The sequence below is a fragment of the Nyctereutes procyonoides genome, unplaced genomic scaffold, assembly GCF_905146905.1.
Source record: "Nyctereutes procyonoides isolate TBG_1078 unplaced genomic scaffold, NYPRO_anot_genome, whole genome shotgun sequence".
Taxonomy (NCBI): Eukaryota; Metazoa; Chordata; class Mammalia; order Carnivora; family Canidae; genus Nyctereutes; species Nyctereutes procyonoides.
This window is the reverse complement of record NW_026575040.1, coordinates 10651599-10669516: the sequence shown is the minus strand read 5'-3', so window position 1 is coordinate 10669516 and position 17918 is coordinate 10651599. Positions and strand designations below refer to the sequence as shown.

Sequence of the window (17918 nt, the reverse complement as noted above, 5' to 3'; positions counted from 1 at the left end):
AGAATGTTTTCTCAGGCCTCTTCTCAGTCAATGCCCATTCTCACTCCAGAACCACTAATCTAATTCTGTCACCACAGGTTGGTTTTGCCTATTCTAGAAAATCATGTAAGTGATGTATTTTGTCTGCTTCTTTAGATTCACCAGTGTTGTTACATGTATCAATAATTCATTCCTGTTTATTGCTAGATGGTATTCCATAGTAAACCATAGTCTTTTTTATTCATTCATCTGTTAATGGGCATCTGGGCTGCTTCCAGTTATTGGCAATATGAATAAAGATGCTATAATCTTTCTTGTATAGGGATCATTGTGGGTGTATGCCCTCCCTTAAATAAAGACCTAGGAGTGGAAAGACTGGGTAGTTTGCTAAGTGTTTATTTTTTTAAGTATTTTTTTAAAAGATTTTATTTATTTATTCATGAGAGACAGAGAGAGAAAGAGGCAGAGACACAGGCAGAGAGAGAACCAGGCTCCATGCAGGGAGCCTCATGTGGGACTCAATCCCGTGACTTCGGGATCACACCCTGGGCCCAAGGCAGGCACTGAACCGCTGAGTCACCCAGGCGCCCGTTAAGTGCTTAAATTGATTAAGAAACTGCCACACAGTTTTCCACAGTGATTGTATTATTGTTATTATTAAAGATTTTATTTATTTATTTGACAGAGAGAGAGAGAGCGAGCACATAAGCGGGGGAGTGACAGGTAGAGGGAGAGGGAGAAACAGGCTCCCTGTGGAGCAGGGAGCCCGATGTGGGACTTGATCCCAGCATCCTGGGATTATGACCTGAGCCACAAGGCAGACGCTTAACCAACTGAGTCACCAGTATTTGTTGTTATTTTATATTCTTACTAACAATGTATGAGTGTTCCTCTCTGACATTTGTTAATATTTTTTACGTTAGCCAGCCTAATAGGTTTATGATAATATCTCATAAGTGATTTCATTACTGTAGACAAGTTTCAAGTTTTTGCTAATCTGTATTTTCTATATATTGTCTGAAACAAATATGCAACATGAACCAATAATTCCTTATCCAAAAATTTTGAGTCCAGAGTGTTTGGAACTCAGAATTTGGGGGGATTTTTCCTATTTTTCATACATCTACTATATAATTATGTAACATCTCTGGCAGGGTAATCTAATACCCTGTAATTGAATACACCAATATTCTTGCAGCAAATTTATGAATAGACACACTAAGTAGGATTAAAATTATAAATATCCTCAGGTCAGTTCAGGACAGGTTTTGCCACCAAATGAATTTTAGCACCAAGCCAGTGAAAACTAAGCTCAGTTTTCAAGATTTTTTTTGAATTAATGACATAGGCAAAGTCAGTGTTTGGTTCTCTTGATCTTTCAACTACCCCAAAGTTATACTCAACCATATTGCTTCATATATTTTTTTTTAAAGATTTTATTTGTTTATTCATGAGAGACACAGAGAGAGAGGCACAGACATAGGCAGAGGGAGAAGCAGGCTCCAAGTAGGGAGCCTGACATGGGACATGGGACTCGATCCCAGGTCCCCAGGATCACACTCTGGGCTGAAGGCGGCGCCAAACCACTGAGCCACCCGGGGCTGCCCTCTTTTTCTTTTGGATGTGAGAATAGGTACCACTCATTTCTATCTCCGTTTCACTTACTATGGACCTCAATTATTAAGAGCTATTTATTAAATGAATAAAAGGTATGGCTTTGTTCTTTGATATGTCAATACATCATTTGAGAGTAGAGGCTGGTACTCCCTTACTTTTATATTTCTCTTCCTACTAGGCAGAAAATAAACACATGCACATACTCACTGACTAAACTCATCTAGAACCAGACTTTCACTTAGAAACTTATTGTAAGCAGAGTAAGAATGAAGATGCACACTCTGTACCTACCTTTCTACTTAAACAAAAAACATTGCACTTACTATGTTTCAGACATCATCCTAAACACTTCACAAAAATGAACTCATTATAACCTCATAAAAACACTATAGTAACATGCCTTTTCAGATACAGAAACTGAGACACTGGTTAAATAATTTATTAAAGTCCACAGAACTAAAAAATGACAGTTCTAGAACTCAAACTCAGTCTGTTTCTAGGTTACATTTTTAACTAGTATACTAATCTTAAAATAAATATATAGCTATATGCACAGAAAGCAAAATAATAAAAACAATATTATAACATCCTGCAGGGTGCCAGTGCTTTCTACTTTAAATTCTGTCAATTTTTTTTTGTAAGGGAGGGAGGGAGACAGAAAGATAGGGGCAGAGGGAGAGGGAGAATCTTAAGCAGACTCCATGCCCAGCATGGAGCCCAATGCAGGGCTCCATCTCACAACACTGAGATCATGATCTGATCTGTGTTTCACCTGTGTGAAAAACAATTCAACAGAAGAAAATATAGACTAAAAAAAAAAAAAAATCTTAATTCTATTGCTTATTGTTAGAGCTTTGTACTCCCAACCACAAGTAGGATAACTAGTACATAGTGAGTGCTCAATGTTTGTTGAAAGCGTGAAGAAATGCCTAGGATTTCCAACTCAGATTTACTAATCACTAATCTAATCCTTCTATTGCCATGGGTAGCTGTTCTGATTCCTGGACTTCAAATGGAGACCCAAAACATGGATTTTTAAAAATATTTATTTATTTACTTACTTATTTATTTGGGGGAAAGGGGGAAGTATGCTGGCAGGGAGGTAGAGGTGAAGGGCAGAGGGAGAGGGAGAAGTAGGAAGCAGACTCCCAGATGAGTGTGGAGCCCAATGTGGAGCTTGATCTCAAGACCCTGAGATCATGACCTGAGCCAAAATTAAGAGATGGACACTTAATGGACTGAGCCACCCAGGTATCCCCAAAACATGCACTTTTCACTTAAAAAGTTCCCTACTCCATTCTCTTTTGTCTATCTGATGCTCTATAGAGTTTTAGACCACTTAAACCTGGATAAGTTCAACAGTCAAGTTTTGGTGTCCTTGTCTCTAGTCTTGTGCTTTTCAAATACAACTTTCATGAAGTATCCAGAACAATTTATCTATGATTCTGACCACACTACCCAATTGCTAAACACTTTTCAGTGGACCCCCACATCATGCTAGAGACTGTTGATTTACATGATATAGTCAACCCTTGACTTGGCTTTTTTTTTTATCAGCCAGCCTTACCTTTCCCTTCTTCTTGATTCATACCTTATGCTTTAGAACCATCAGACTGCTTTTAACTTCTCACACATACCACCTTCTGCATTAAGAACTTTCTCATGGGGTGCCCTCACATCGAATGAACTGGTTAATGTACAGTCACATCTAAGATCAATTTAGATGCCAGTCAGGTGTCCTCTCTTCTGGGAAGTTCTTCCTAACCACTACCCCACACTGATGCTCTCATAACACCCTACGTTTCCTTATCACTGTTTTACTATTCATAGAGTCTCCTTGAGGGGCCCAGGTTATGTTTTATTCAATTCTATATCCTTAGTTCCTGCCATGTTATCTGGTGCACAGGAACTTAATGTATTTTTGTTGACTGACTGAATAGCTAGAACAGATTTCCTGACTTCTAATTCAGCGTTTTTTTCTACCAATGTAAATTGTTCAGGAAAAGGCTTCTTTTATAACACCAATTATCCTAATGAAAAAAAATGTTTTTGTCAATACACTATTATATTCTAAAATAATTTATTAAGAAAGATACCCAATAAATCAGCTTTGTGAACAGTATATTAAGCAAGAGTTGAACAAATGAATTTTGAAAGTAACCATCCTTCACTGTGGAGCTTATTCATCTTAAACTGTTTTATGTGTTCAAAGAAAAAGCAATACGCTATTCCCCATCTTTTGTTTGTATGAAAGCTTTAGAGGAAAACATCTACATCTTTTCTGTGCTTTGAGCAGTGCTTAGTATTACTATAATCACCTAAATGAAAATTAAATATTTCCACAATACACACAATTCTACAAAGTTTTATTTTTCCTATTATGACAAAAACTAAGTACGCTCTCCTAAAAGGGAAGATAAATTTTTTATATTAGGTTTTTGTTTGCTTTCCAAAAACCAGATTAACTTTTTTAAATTGATATTTTATTTAATAAAAATAGTTTTGGGGAAATTCTGGCAGTTTCAGTAAGCTAAAGAAACAATCACATCAGAGATGCTACTGTTGTGCTATCTGAAAATGAACATTAAGACAATGTAGCATTATGCAGGTGGTACATATTATTTATCCACTGTACTTTTTTCTTTTTAAAGATTTGAATTTAAAATATAAAGATCACCTACTTTGCTTCAACCTCAAAAAGTGAGCAAAAGTAAAATTTAAAAAATATTTTTCAGCAAAGTATATGTGAAGAACTGTGTTACCATTATGCACATAGGTGAGCCTCCTTTCTTCTCTGGTTACAATGTTGGATATCCAAATATCATTGCTATGTATAAAAGCAATCCAGTCTGGATCAGCTGGGCATAATTTGGGATCCATGCGAATGTTGGGACAGCTAGTTTCTACTAAATTTGGCCGTAAGGGTTGTTGCTAGAAAAGAAAAGAACATTTTTAAGACAAGTATCAGGATGATACATACATATTCATTCGCCAACACCCTTCCTATAAAATGAACAATAATTTCCAGTAAAATGTCAACTATGATAATTGTTCCTCAGAAAAATACACTTTTGCATGCTTTAACTTATGAGGCTGGACTTTTTTTTTTTTTTTATACACTATGAATTAGAAAGCTAAGACTACTAGGAAAGTAAAATTTTTTTTTTAAGATTTGAGAGAGAGAGAGAGCATGCAAGAGAGAGAGCCCACAAGTGCACACAGAGGGGCAGAGGGAGAAGGAGAAAAGTAGACTCCCCACTGAGCACAGAGCCCCCCTGAGGCTCAATCCCAAGACCCATGATATCATGACCTGAGTCCAAATCAAGAGCCAGATGCTTAACTCACTGAGATACCCGGGCACCCCAATAGGAAAGTAAATAAAGATAATACAACAGCATTTCATAAATTTTGTTGCCTAAACCTGTTTAATAGAATAATTATTCCTTGTTAAGTACTTTTATTTAGCACTTATTTGTTGAATATTTATTATTTAAAATTAGTTTTACCAGTATAAAACAGTTTGGTCAGAAAGATGTAATGAAAGCCAGGATCATACAATTCTAACAAAAGGATAGTATTTTTTTTTTAATTTTATTTATTTGACATTTAACATTTGAGAGAGCAAGTGAGAGCACAAGCAGGAGGAGTGGTAGAGGGAGAGGGAGAGGGAGAAGCAGGCTCCCTGCTGAGCAAGGAGCCCAACGTGGGGCTCCATTCCAGGACCCTGGGATCATGACCTGAGCTGAAGGCAGACACTTAACTGACTGAGCCAAGCAGGCACCCCTAAAAGAAGTTTTAATATCACATATAGAATTGCTTGGAGGGGAACCTGAGTGGCTCAGATGCTGAGCGTCTAACTCTTGATTTAGGCTCAGGTCATGAGATCAAGCCCCGCATCAGGCTCCACACTCAGTGGGGACTGTGCTTGAGATTCTCTCTCCCTCTTCCTCTGCCCCCCCCCCTTTCATTCTCATTCTCTCTCTCTCTCATAAATAAACCTTGATAAGAAAAAAAGAATTGCCTGGAATAAAACAAAACATTTAAAACCATTTATTAAGATGAATTAAGTATTTAAAGAAACCAAAATTAGATTGCCTTGTGGTAACATTATCTTACAAATTCCCCCTCAGCGTTTACTCAGAAAAATGGGCATTGATGCCCTTCACCTGTATCTTCCTACATAGCAAGTGCTTTTAGCATCTAAAAAATTACCTATTAATGTCAGTACAAAAACAATTCTTAACTTTGGAAATTAATACTCATATATCTTGTTTTCTTTACTACTGAATTTCTCACTGGGTAAATATAAATTTTTGGTTTAACTACCTTTCTGATTTGGATGCAAATAACCCTTTAGTACCCAAAAACAGATTTAACAAGTAGTAACACCAACTTACAGTAAACCCTTGTGGCCCTCCATCTTTTACGTGATAAATTCCACTACCAGCTTGAAACAGAAATGTTCCACTTCCTTGGTGATAATCATAGGAAGCAATTCCAACAGTTCCAATGCGTTTTCTTTCTCTTAATAGTTCCTCTTCTCGAGAATACATTCCATAGTCCAGTGTTGCCTAATGAAAAAGGAACGAGAAGTCACCTACTCCAGTCTTCAGAAAGCTTGCTTTTTGCTTTTAGCCAAAAAATTTCCACAGAAATCCTACCATCTTTCATATTACTGATGTTGAATGGCTCTAGATGGTGAGTGACTCCAAAATATGCCAGTAACTTTCAGCAAACTAATTTCAAGAAGTCTGCTGAAAGATTTCCTGGTAAATGGTCTCTAGATGATTACTGCATACAGTAAAGAACAATCACCTGATCACCTGACTTGGCATTTTAGACCTTTGACAACTTAAATGTAAGTGAGCAGTGCTGCATGTAGTTAAGAGCACAGATTGAAACTAAGTGGTCTAAATCTAGGCTTTGATCATCACTAGAAATCTGACTTTGGGAAGTAATTTATTCAAAAGTAATTGTTCTCACTTTCAAAATAGTAATATATCACCTACTTCAGCTTTGTAAAGATTAACTTAGATAAAAACATGTCAAGCGTTTAACACAATAACTGGCATAGAGTAAGTTGTCAAGTATCAGCTGTCATTAGTATCTTCCCACCAGATCTATTAATACTCTTCTAATAAAACCCTAGATCAGGCTGGTCATGTCACTGACATAAAACCCAATATAGGAGTTTCTGCCTCTTGGCCTTTGTCTGTTCCACTGTCCCCCTCTGAAAGGCTATTTTTCTTTCATCCATCCAAGTTTTACCATTATCCCAAAACCTTATCTCTGATTCAACCCTGCCAAGGAAAATTTCCTGATCCACTATGGTATACAGTTACCTCTTCCTTGATATTTATATAAGAGTTACTATTTCTTTTACTTATTTGGGTATGGTATTGTTACTCACGTTTTTTTTAGTATTTCTGACTAGAAATAGATTAAAAAAACCACACAAATTAACAGAATCCCTGTCATTTTGTTTTCCTACCTGCAGCATCTGTTAAAATCTCTCAAAGACTATTTGTAATTAGTGATTGATGATAATAAGGGGATTTCCTAAGCTAGAAATATTATTTTTGATAGAAGTATAAAATTTAAAAAGGAATATAAAGAAAACAAATATACTAAGTGCTAACAAAAAATTTACATCCACATTTTTTCTACAAGCCCTTAATACTTTGAGTATGATAAATAAGGGAAGTAGACATGGTTTCTCTCTCAAGAATACCTTAAAAAGGAATATAGAGGAGTTTATTGGTAGAAATAACAATCACTCCAAAACTAAGCACACTGAAAGTAAACACTGTTCAAGGATGACAAACACATGTGTGTACTTGCAAACTAAAAATAATGTTAGGTGAGGTTACACAGGAGATAACCTGGGAATCTTGCTAAAAACTCACCCAGTACTTCGTGTTCATTGTATCACTTTTTTAAAATTAAATACTTAATTACATGTATATACATTTGTCCATGTGTTAGGCTCAAATAGAAAAAACTTGTTAATTCAATGAATATATAGTTTTATGAATTCTGATCTCTTTAAGTATCTCTTAAGATACTGAAGCATTTCTTCCCACTGAAGCCCAAAGCCCAAAGAAATTATATTTTAATTTCTCCCCTCTTATTCTCCCTGTATGTCACTGGACTTGGTCTGTATTTACTATGTCTTAATGGTTAATAATCAGAACACAAGAAATTTCGGAGGTAAGATATTAACTTTCACAAGAGAACTCTGAATTCATAACTTTGTAACTATAAAATTTGTTAATCTGAAATAATAACAAGATGATAAAAAGAACCTTGAAAAAGATTATGGGGAACATAGTTTTACCAGATACGTAAAAATTAAAACATGAATAAACAGAATGAACAACAGCAATGGTCCAGAAATCTAAAATATAGAAAGCTGAATATAGAAATTTATTTTATTGTTTTTAATTTTTTTAATTTTTATTTATTTATGATAGTCACACAGAGAGAGAGAGAGAGAGAGAGAGAGAGAGAGAGAGAGGCAGAGACACAGGCAGAGGGAGAAGCAGGCCCCATGCACCGGGAGCCTGACGTGGGATTCGATCCCGGGTCTCCAGGATCGCGCCCTGGGCCAAAGGTAGGCGCTAAACCGCTGCGCCACCCAGGGATCCCCTGAATATAGAAATTTATAAGAAAAAACCAGTAGGAAAAAGATGAAGCTTTTAAAATCAGTGATTACTGATTTAAATTTCAAATCATAATTACTGCACAGCCATATGGAAAAAAGATAACACTGGATCCATTTCTCACATATTTCAAATACATCAAAGATTTAAGTGTTAAAAATGAGACCAACTTCCACTTTTAGCCAAGATGGAGTAACAGAGACTCTGCTTATCCTCCCATCTGAAATAACTAAGAAAATGAACAAAATACATGAAATAATGCTTTCAAGACACTAGACATGAGATAACAAAAGACAGTGATCTCTGAGGAATGGGAATCAAATGAGGTCAGTCTTAATAGTTGTCCTAGCTAACTGCTTTGACAGTTTCCAAATGTTGGCACAAGAAAGGTAGCCAATGAATTAAAGAAGAAATCACAAAGGAAATCAGAAAACACTTTGAGACCAAAGAAAACACTGTACCAAAACTTAAGGGACACAGCAAAAGCAGTGCTCAGAGGGAAACTTAGAACTATAAATATCTGCATTAAAAAGGAGATCTGAAATCAATAACCTAACCTTTTACCTTAAGACATTGGAAAGAGCAAACTAAGTCCAAAGCAAGCAGAAGTGAAAAAATAATACAAAATAAATTGGAAATAAAACAGAATAGAAAAACAAACGGGGTGCCTGGGTGGCTCAGTGAGTTGAGCATCTGCCTTCAGCTCAGTCATGATCCTGGGGTCCTGGGATGGAGCCCCACATTGGGATCCCCGCTCAGCAGGGCATGCTTCTATCTTTTCCGCTACCCTTGCTTGTGTGTGCACACATGCGCTCTCTCTCTCTCTGCCAAATAATAACATCTTAAAAAAAAAAAAAACAATTAAGTTCAACTAAACCAAAATTTGGTTCTTTGAAAAAATCAAATCCAGCTAGAATGATTAAAAAAACAAAAACAAAAACAAAAACAGAAGATTCAATTTACTAAAATCAAGAATGAGAGTAATTAGGAATCTTAGAGATAAAAAAGATTGTAACAGAATAGTATGAACAACTATATGTCAACAAATTCAATAATGTAGGTAAAATGGTTAAATGCCTAGAAACACACAAACCACCAAAACTGACTCAAGAAGAAACAGAAAATAGAAACAGATCTCTAATGAGTAAAAAGCCTGAGTTAGTAATGAAAAATTGCCCACAAAGAAAAGCCCAGGACTAGATGGCTTTACTGAATTCTACCAAATGTTTAAAAACGAATGAACACCTGTGCTTCTCACAGTCTTCCAAAGAGAGAACAGGAGGAAACACTTTCCAACTCATTTGATGAAGTCAGTATTACCCTGACATCAAAACCAGCCAAAGATGTCACACACACACACACACAAAAACCCCCCACAAAACTACAGACTAACATCCCCTAGGGCTACAAAAATCTTCAATAAAATACCAGCACATTAAATATAGCAGGATATTAAAAGAATTATATACAACCAAGTGGGATTTATCCCAGAAGTGTAAGCTTGGTTCAACATATATGAAGACCAATCAATGTAATGCATGATATTAATACAATAGTGGGGTAAAGTGATCTTTCCAATATACACAGAAAAATCATTTGACAAAACCCAATACTGTTTCATGATATAAGTGCTCAACAAATTAGTAATAGAGGGGAAATTTCTCAATCTGATAAAGGGCATCTATGAAAAACCCACAGCTAATACCAGTCTTAAAGGGAAAACCTGGAAGTCTTCTCAAGATCAGGTAAAAGAACTGATGTCTGCTTTTACCACCACTATTTAACATATACTAGGGGTTCTAGCTAGGGTTGGAAAGGAAGAAGGAAAACTATTTATAGATGATATGATAAGGAAAACCCTTAAAGCAATCTATAAAGAAGTATTAGAGCTAATAAATGAATTCAGCTAAGTTGTAGGGACATAAGATCAATAAAATATCAGTTGCATTTCTATACACTAGTAATAAAGTCTGAAAATGAAACTAAGAAAATAACTCCCATCTAAAATATCCTTAAAAGGAATAAAATACTTAGGAATAACTTTAACTAAAGAAATGCAAGATTTGTATATAGAATGCTGCTGAAAAAAATTAAACATCTAGGGATGCCTGGGTGGCTCAGTAGTTGAGCGTTTGCCTTCAGTTCAGGGTGTGATCCTGGAGTCTCGAGATCAAGTCCCACGTCGGGCTCCCTGCACGGAGCCTGCTTCTCCCTCTGCCTATGTCTCTGCCTCTCTCTCTCTCTCTCTCTCTCTCTCTCTAGATCTATCACGAATGAATAAATAAAATCTTAAAAAAAAAAAGTTAAACATCTAAATAAATGTAAAGATATCGCATGCTGATGGATTGGAAAACTTAAGATTATAAAGACAGCAATATGCTCCAAATTAAACTAGAGATTCAAAGAATGGCTATCACATCTGCCTTTTTTCCAGATATGGATGAACTGATCCTAATAGTATTGATAAGGAATTTTGAAACAATATTGAAAAAGAGCAACAACATTGGAGGACTCACATTTTCACACTTCAATAGTACAAAGCTACATTAATCAAGACAGCATAACACTGACATATGGAAAGACTTATAAGCCACTGGAACTGAACTGAGAGCCCAGAAATAAGTCTATACGTTTATGGTCAACTGAATTTCAACAAGGGTGCTAAGACCCTTCGATGGGGAAAGAACAGTTTTCTGTAAGTGGTGCTAGGACAACTGGATGCCACAAGTGAAAGAATTAATTCGGGCCCCTATCTTACCCCACATATAAAAATTAACTCAAAATGAACCAAAGACCTAGATGTCAGAGCTAAAATTATAAAACTCACATATAAGAAAACAGACAAAATCTGTGATTTTTAATCTAGATTAAGCAACAGTTTCTTAGATACATTAAAAGCACAAGCAATCAAAGAGAAAACAAAATGACTATACTTTATTAAATTTAACTGTGTGCATTAAAGAACATACATTAGTTTTCTAGGGCTGCTCTAAACAAATCACCACAAACCTGATGACTGAATACAAGAGAAATTTATTCTCACAGTTCTGAAGGACAGAAGCCCAAAATTAAGAGCTCGGCAAAGTGAGGCTTCCTCCAAAGGCTTCTGGTGGCTCCAGGGTTCCTTGACTTGTGGCAACATACCACTAATCTTCAGATGGTCTTTACCCTTTGTGTCTGTCTCAAATTTCCCTTTCCTTTGTCTTATAAGGATACTAGTTGGGCACCTGCATGGTTCAGTCAGTTAAGCATCTGACTTCAGCTTAGGTCATGATCTCAGGGTCCTGGAATCAAGCCCTGTATTGGGCTCCCTGCTCAGAGGGAGTCTGCTTCATCCTCTCCCTCTGCCCCTCCCTCAGCTTGTGCTCTCTCACAAATAGATAAATAAAATCTTAAAAAAAAAAAAAAAAAAAAGAATAACTGAATTTGTCAGTTACTGTATTTAGGGTCTACCATACACTCAGGATTATCTTAAGATCTTTAATTACATCTGGAAAGACCCTATTTCTAAACAAGGTCACATTCACAGACACCTTTGGGATTTGGACATATCCTTTTGTAGTACTTATTCAAACAATACAACACTATTGAGAAAATAAGCCACAAACCCCCCCACCCCCCAAATAACCTGAATAAAAAATGGGCTAAGACTTTGAATAGACATTTCTCCAAAGATACACAAATAGCCAATAAGCACATGAAAAGATGCTTCATATCACTAACCATTAAGGAAATGCAAATTAAAAGCAGAATAAGATCTAACCTCATAAAGATGGCTACTCTAAAAAGCCAGAAAATAATAAGTATTGGTGAAGATATGGAGAAAATGGGACACTTGGACACTGCTAGTGGGGATGTAAAATGGTGTGGTGGCTGTAGAAAACAGTATGGCAATCTCTCAAAAATATAAAAACAGAATTACATGATCCAGCAATTCTACTTCAGGGTATATACCTAAAAGAATTGAATGTAGGAACATGAAAATATATTTGTATACCCATGTTAATAGCAGCATTATTTACAATAGCCAAAAAAGGTGGAAGTTACGCTTAATAGATGAATGGATAAAGAAAATGTAACATATGGGCAGCCCTGGTGGCTCAGCGGTTTAGCCCCGCCTTCAGTCCGGGATGTGAATTTGGAGACCCAAGATCGAGTCCCATGTCAGGCTCCTTGCATGGAGCCTGCTTCTCTCTGCCTCTCTCTCTCTGTGTGTCTCTCATGAATAAATAAATAAAATAAAAAAAATAAAAAAAAGAAAATGTGGTATATACAAACAATGGGATATCATTCATCTTTTTTTTTTTCATTCATCTTAAAAAGGATATTCTGACACGTACTACAACATGGACAAATTTTAAATACATTATGCTAAGTAAAATAAGCCAGGTACAAAATGACAAATATGGTATGATTCGACTTACATGAGATACCTAGAGTAGTCATACTCAAAACAACAGAAAATATAATGGTGGATGCCAGGGGCTAGGTGGAGGGGTAATAGGCAGTTATTTAATTTATACTAAGGGGATCTCTGGGTGGTTCAGGGGTTTGGCACCTGTCTACAGCCCAGGGCCTGATCCTGGAGTTCCGGGATGGAGTCCCGCATCGGGCTCCCTGCGTGGAGCCTGCTTCTCCCTCTGCCTGGGTCTCTGCCTCTCTCTCTCTGTGTGTCTCTCATGAATAAATAAATAAAATCTTTAAAAAAATGTTTGTACTAAATTGCAGTTTTGCACGATGAAAAAGTTCTGTGGATGGATGGTGGTGATGGTGCACAACAATGTGAATATACTTACTGCCAATGATGTGCACTAATATACTCTTAAAAATGGTTAAGACAGTAAATTTCATATTACATGCATTTTGGCACAACTTTTTAATTTTAAAGATTTTATTTATTTATTCATGATAGACGGGGGGGGGGGGCGGGTGGGCAGAGACACAGGCAGAGAGAGAAGCAGGCTCCATGCAGGGAGCCCGACACGGGACTCGATCTCGAGACTCCAGGATCACGCCCTGGACCAAAGGCAGGCGCCAAACTGCTGTGCCACCCAGGGATCCCAAGGCTCCTTTTTTTTTTAATGAAGATGTAAGAACTTCAGGGGATCCCTGGGTGGCGCAGCGGTTTGGCGCCTGCCTTTGGCCCAGGGCGCGATCCTGGAGACCCGGGATCGAATCCCACGTCGGGCTCCCGGTGCATGGAGCCTGCTTCTCCCTCTGCCTGTGTCTCTGCCTCTCTCTCTCTCTCTCTCTCTCTGTGTGTGTGTGGTTGTCATAAATGAATAAAAAAAAAAATTATAAAAAAAAAAAGAATCATAAATAAATAAAAATAAAAAAAAAGGGGGATCCCTGGGTGGCGCAGCGGTTTGGCGCCTGCTTTTGGCCCAGGGTGCGATCCTGGAGACCTGGGATCGAGTCCCACGTCAGGCTCCCGGTGCATGGAGCCTGCTTCTCCCTCTGCCTATGTCTCTGCCTCTCTCTCTCTCCCCCTGTGTGACTATCATAAATAAATAAAAATAAAAATAAAAAAAAGATGTAAGAACTTCAGATTAAGATAAACGATAAACAGCAGAAAAAGGAAGTCACAAAAATGTCTTATCCTCCATAAAGGAGAGACCAGAGCAACTGTGTTTAAATATATAGATCTAAATTAATGATTATAGTACTAAACACTTGCCAAGGTAATTAGGACTGATTTCATACTAAGTAATGACTACTGCAATTAAAGAAAAAAGCAAAACGACAACTCACGGAATGGGAGAAAATATCTGCAAATCACCTACTGATAAGCACCTGGTATCCAGAATATATAAAGAACTATTAAAACTCAATATCAGAAAGACCCAATTTAAAATGGGCAAAGAACCTGCACAGAGATCTCTTCAAGAAGATATACCAACGACCAGTAAGACATGAACAAGTGTTCAACATCACTGATCATTGGGAAAATGCAAATCAAATGACAATGAGATACCTCTTCATACTCACTAGGATAGCTATAATCAAAATGACAGGCAATAATAAGTGTTAGTGAAGATGTAGAAAATTAGAAGCCTCATACATTGCTGGTGGGATTGTAAAATGGTGCAGCTGCTGTAGAAAGCCATTTAGTAATTCCTTAAAAATGTAAACAGTTACCACATGACCCAGCAATTCCACTCCTAGATATATACCCAAGATAACTAAAAATATAAGTCTACACAAAATCTCTTATGTTAAAAGCAGCATTATTCATAAAAGCTCAAAGCCAAAATGACCCAGATATCCATAAACTGATCAATAAAATGTAGTACATCTATAAAATGAAATATTATTCAGCCATAAAAATAAATGAAGTATCGTCATCTGCTACAATGTGGATGAATCCAGAAAATACAGGGCTGAGTCAAAGAAACCAGTCATGAATGCCCACACAGAACATGATTCCATTTATATGAAACATCCAGGATAGGAAAACCTATAGAGACTCAAAAGTAGATTGGTAGTTGCCCAGGCCTGAAGGTGAGCAGCTAGGTGGATGGGGAGTGACTGCTAATGGGTTTCCTTTTGGGAAAACAAATGTTCCAAAATTAGATTGTGATTATAGCTGTACAACTCTCTGTGAATATACTGAAAACCACTGAATTGTATACTTGGATGAATGAATTTTATTGTATGTAGATTATATCTCAATAAAGCTGTTAAAATAAAATAATGGAAAAGCACATTCTATGCTAACACTAATTAAAGGAAAGCTAGAGTGCTTATATTAATATTAAACTCCAGAGTAGAAAATATTGGTAGAAACAGGGAGAGTCATCAACTACCAATAAAGGAGTCAATTTCTCAGGAAGAAATAATCATCCTGTCCACTTATGTACTTTATAACATAGCTTCAGCATATGTGAAAAAAAATTAATAGAGCAAAAAACAAAAAAACTAATAGAGCTACAAAGAGAAATGTCAAATCTATAATTACAAAATGGAAATTTCAACATTCTCTCTCAACTGTAGAACAGAAAATTAGTAAGGAATAGTAAATAGAAAAAACATGAGTACAGTAAACTAACTCTAATGGTCATTTAGATCCCGTAACAGCAGAACACATTCTTTCCAAGTGAATACAGAACATTTACCAAGATGGATCATATTCGAGCCATAAGACTCAAAAATTGGAAAATAATTAAGTCATACAAATTATGGTCTCTGAATTATCATGGAATTAGATTAGAAATCCAATCTCTGGAGAATACACAAATACCTGGAAACTAAATAGTACACGTCTAAATAACTCATGGGGTAAAGGGAAAATAGGAAGTATTTTCAACTAAATGAAAATGGAAACACAACATATTAAAAAGTATGGACTGCAGCTACCTAAAGGGAAATTTATAACATTAAATGCCTATTTAAGAAAGAAAGAAAGAAAGAAAGGTCTCAAACTAGTAACCTTAGCCACCAACTTATGAAACCAGAGAAAGAACAAATGAAATACAAAGCAAGACGAAAATAAAGATCAGAGGATAAAACAATAAAATAGAAAATGACAGAAAAATCAATGAAACCAAATCAATAAACCCTAAGTCAGACTCCTTAGAAAAAAAGAGAGAAAAACACAAATTACATGAAGTATCAGAAGTGAGAGAGAAACATCACACAGATTCTTCAGACACTAAAATAGATTAGGGGGGATCCCTGGGTGGCTCAGTGGTTTAGCTCCTGCCTTCAGCCCAGTGCATGATCCTGAAGACCTGGGATCGAATCCCACATCAGGCTCCCTTGCATGGAGTCTGCTTCTGCTTCTCTCTCTCTCTCATAAATAAATAAATAAAATCTTTTAAAAATAGATAGATAGATAGATAGATAGATAGATAGATAGGGGAGTGTTATGAAACTTATGTCAACAGAATTCAATACTGTACAATACTGTAGATGAAACAGAAACATTCCTTAAACGACACAAACAATAAGAGCTCACTCAGAAAAAAAAAAAAAAAAAGAGCTCACTCAGAAAGAAACAGATAACCTAAATAGCACTATATCTAATAAAAAAATTAAATTTTCAGTTAAAAACTTTTCCACATGGGCAGCCCGGATGGCTCAGAGGTTTAGCGCTGCCTTCAGCCCAGGGCGTGATCCTGGGGACGCTGGATCGAGTCCCATGTCGGGCCCCCTGCGTGGAGCCTGCTTCTCCCTCTGCCTGTGTCTCTGCCTCTCTCTCTGTGTCTCTCATGGATAAATAAAATCTTAAAAAAAAAAAAAAAAAAAACTTTTCCACAAAGAAAACTACAGGTCTAGATGGCTTCACTGGTGAATTCTATCAAATTCTTCTAGTAAATTAAAAAGGAGGAAATGACTTTCAACTTATTCTGTGGCCAGCATAACACTAACAAAATCATATACAGAAAAAAAAAACTTTATAGACCAGTATCTCTCATGAACATATTTTAAACAAAATTACAGCAAATTTAATCTAACAACACTTAAAAAGGATAATAAATCATAACCAAATGGGTTTTATCCCAGGATTGCAAAGTTGATTTAACATTCAATAATCCTGGGGATTGGGGATCCCTGGGTGGCTCAGCGATTTAGCGCCTGCCTTTGACCCAGGGTGTGATCCTGAGTCCTGGGATCGAGTCCCACGTCAGGCTCCTGGTATGGAGCCTGCTTCTCCCTCTGCCTGTGTCTCTGCCTCTCTCTCTCTCTATGTCTATCATGAATAAAAAAATAAATTAAAAAAAATAATAATCCTGGGGATCCCTGGGTGGCTCAGCAGTTTGGCGCCTGCCTTCAGCCCACGGCGTAATCCTGGAGACCTGGGATCGAGTCCCACATCAGGCTTCCTGCATGGAGCCTGCTTCTCCCTCTGCCTATGTCTCTCTCTGTCCGTGTTTCTCATGAATAAAAAAAAAAGCAAAAAACATTCAATAATTCAGTGATGCTTTGCTATATTAACAAATTAAAAAAGAAAACCTTATGATCTTTTCAAAAAACATAAATATTTAACAAAACTCAGTTATCTGCTCCTGATAAAAATTCTAAGCCAGAAATAGAAAAGTATCTCTCCAGCCTATCAAAGGGCATTTATGAAAAATCTATGACTAATATAATAGACTTAACTAGTTAAGAACTGAATGACTCCTCCCCTAAGATCAAGAACATCTTTTTCACCATTTCTATTCAACTTTGTACTAGGGAAGTTAGCCAGCACAATAACCCAAGAAAAAGAAACAAAAAGCAACCACATTGGAAAGGAAGAAGTAATAATACAGTGTTTGCTGACAATATGACTGTTTATATAGAAAAATCCAATGGAAGCTACAAAAATCTAATGGAACTAATAAAATTTGAGTTTAAGCAAGGTTGCAGGATAACATCAATATACAAAATCAACTGTATTTCTATAATACTGGTAATGACCGACCAGATATTAAAATCAGAAAATACGTTTTACAGTAGAATAAAAAATCTGAAATACTTAGAAAAAAAACTTGTGAAAGACTGTACAAGACTGTACCACAGTTGCCAGGGGATGGGTGGGAGAGGGAAGACTACAAAAGGGTACAAGGAAACTTGTGGCGGTAATGACTGAGGTTAACGGTTTCACAGGTGTATACGTATGCCCAAATCTATCATATTGTATACTTTAATATTTGCAGTTTACTGTATGTCAATTAC

General features: G+C 36.6%; 1 protein-coding gene across 2 annotated transcripts in view; it reads right to left on the bottom strand.

The window, feature by feature from the left end:
- The window catches only part of DPP8 (dipeptidyl peptidase 8), a 67741-nt gene that overhangs the window by 35645 nt on the left and 14178 nt on the right, over positions 1 to 17918 (bottom strand). For both annotated transcript variants that reach the window (XM_055319841.1, XM_055319842.1), the window contains exons 4-5: positions 5994 to 6167; positions 4359 to 4527 (exon numbers count right to left, since the gene is read on the bottom strand). In XM_055319841.1, the coding sequence (XP_055175816.1) occupies positions 4359 to 4527; positions 5994 to 6167 (343 nt within the window). The remainder of the gene's footprint in view (positions 1 to 4358; positions 4528 to 5993; positions 6168 to 17918) is intronic.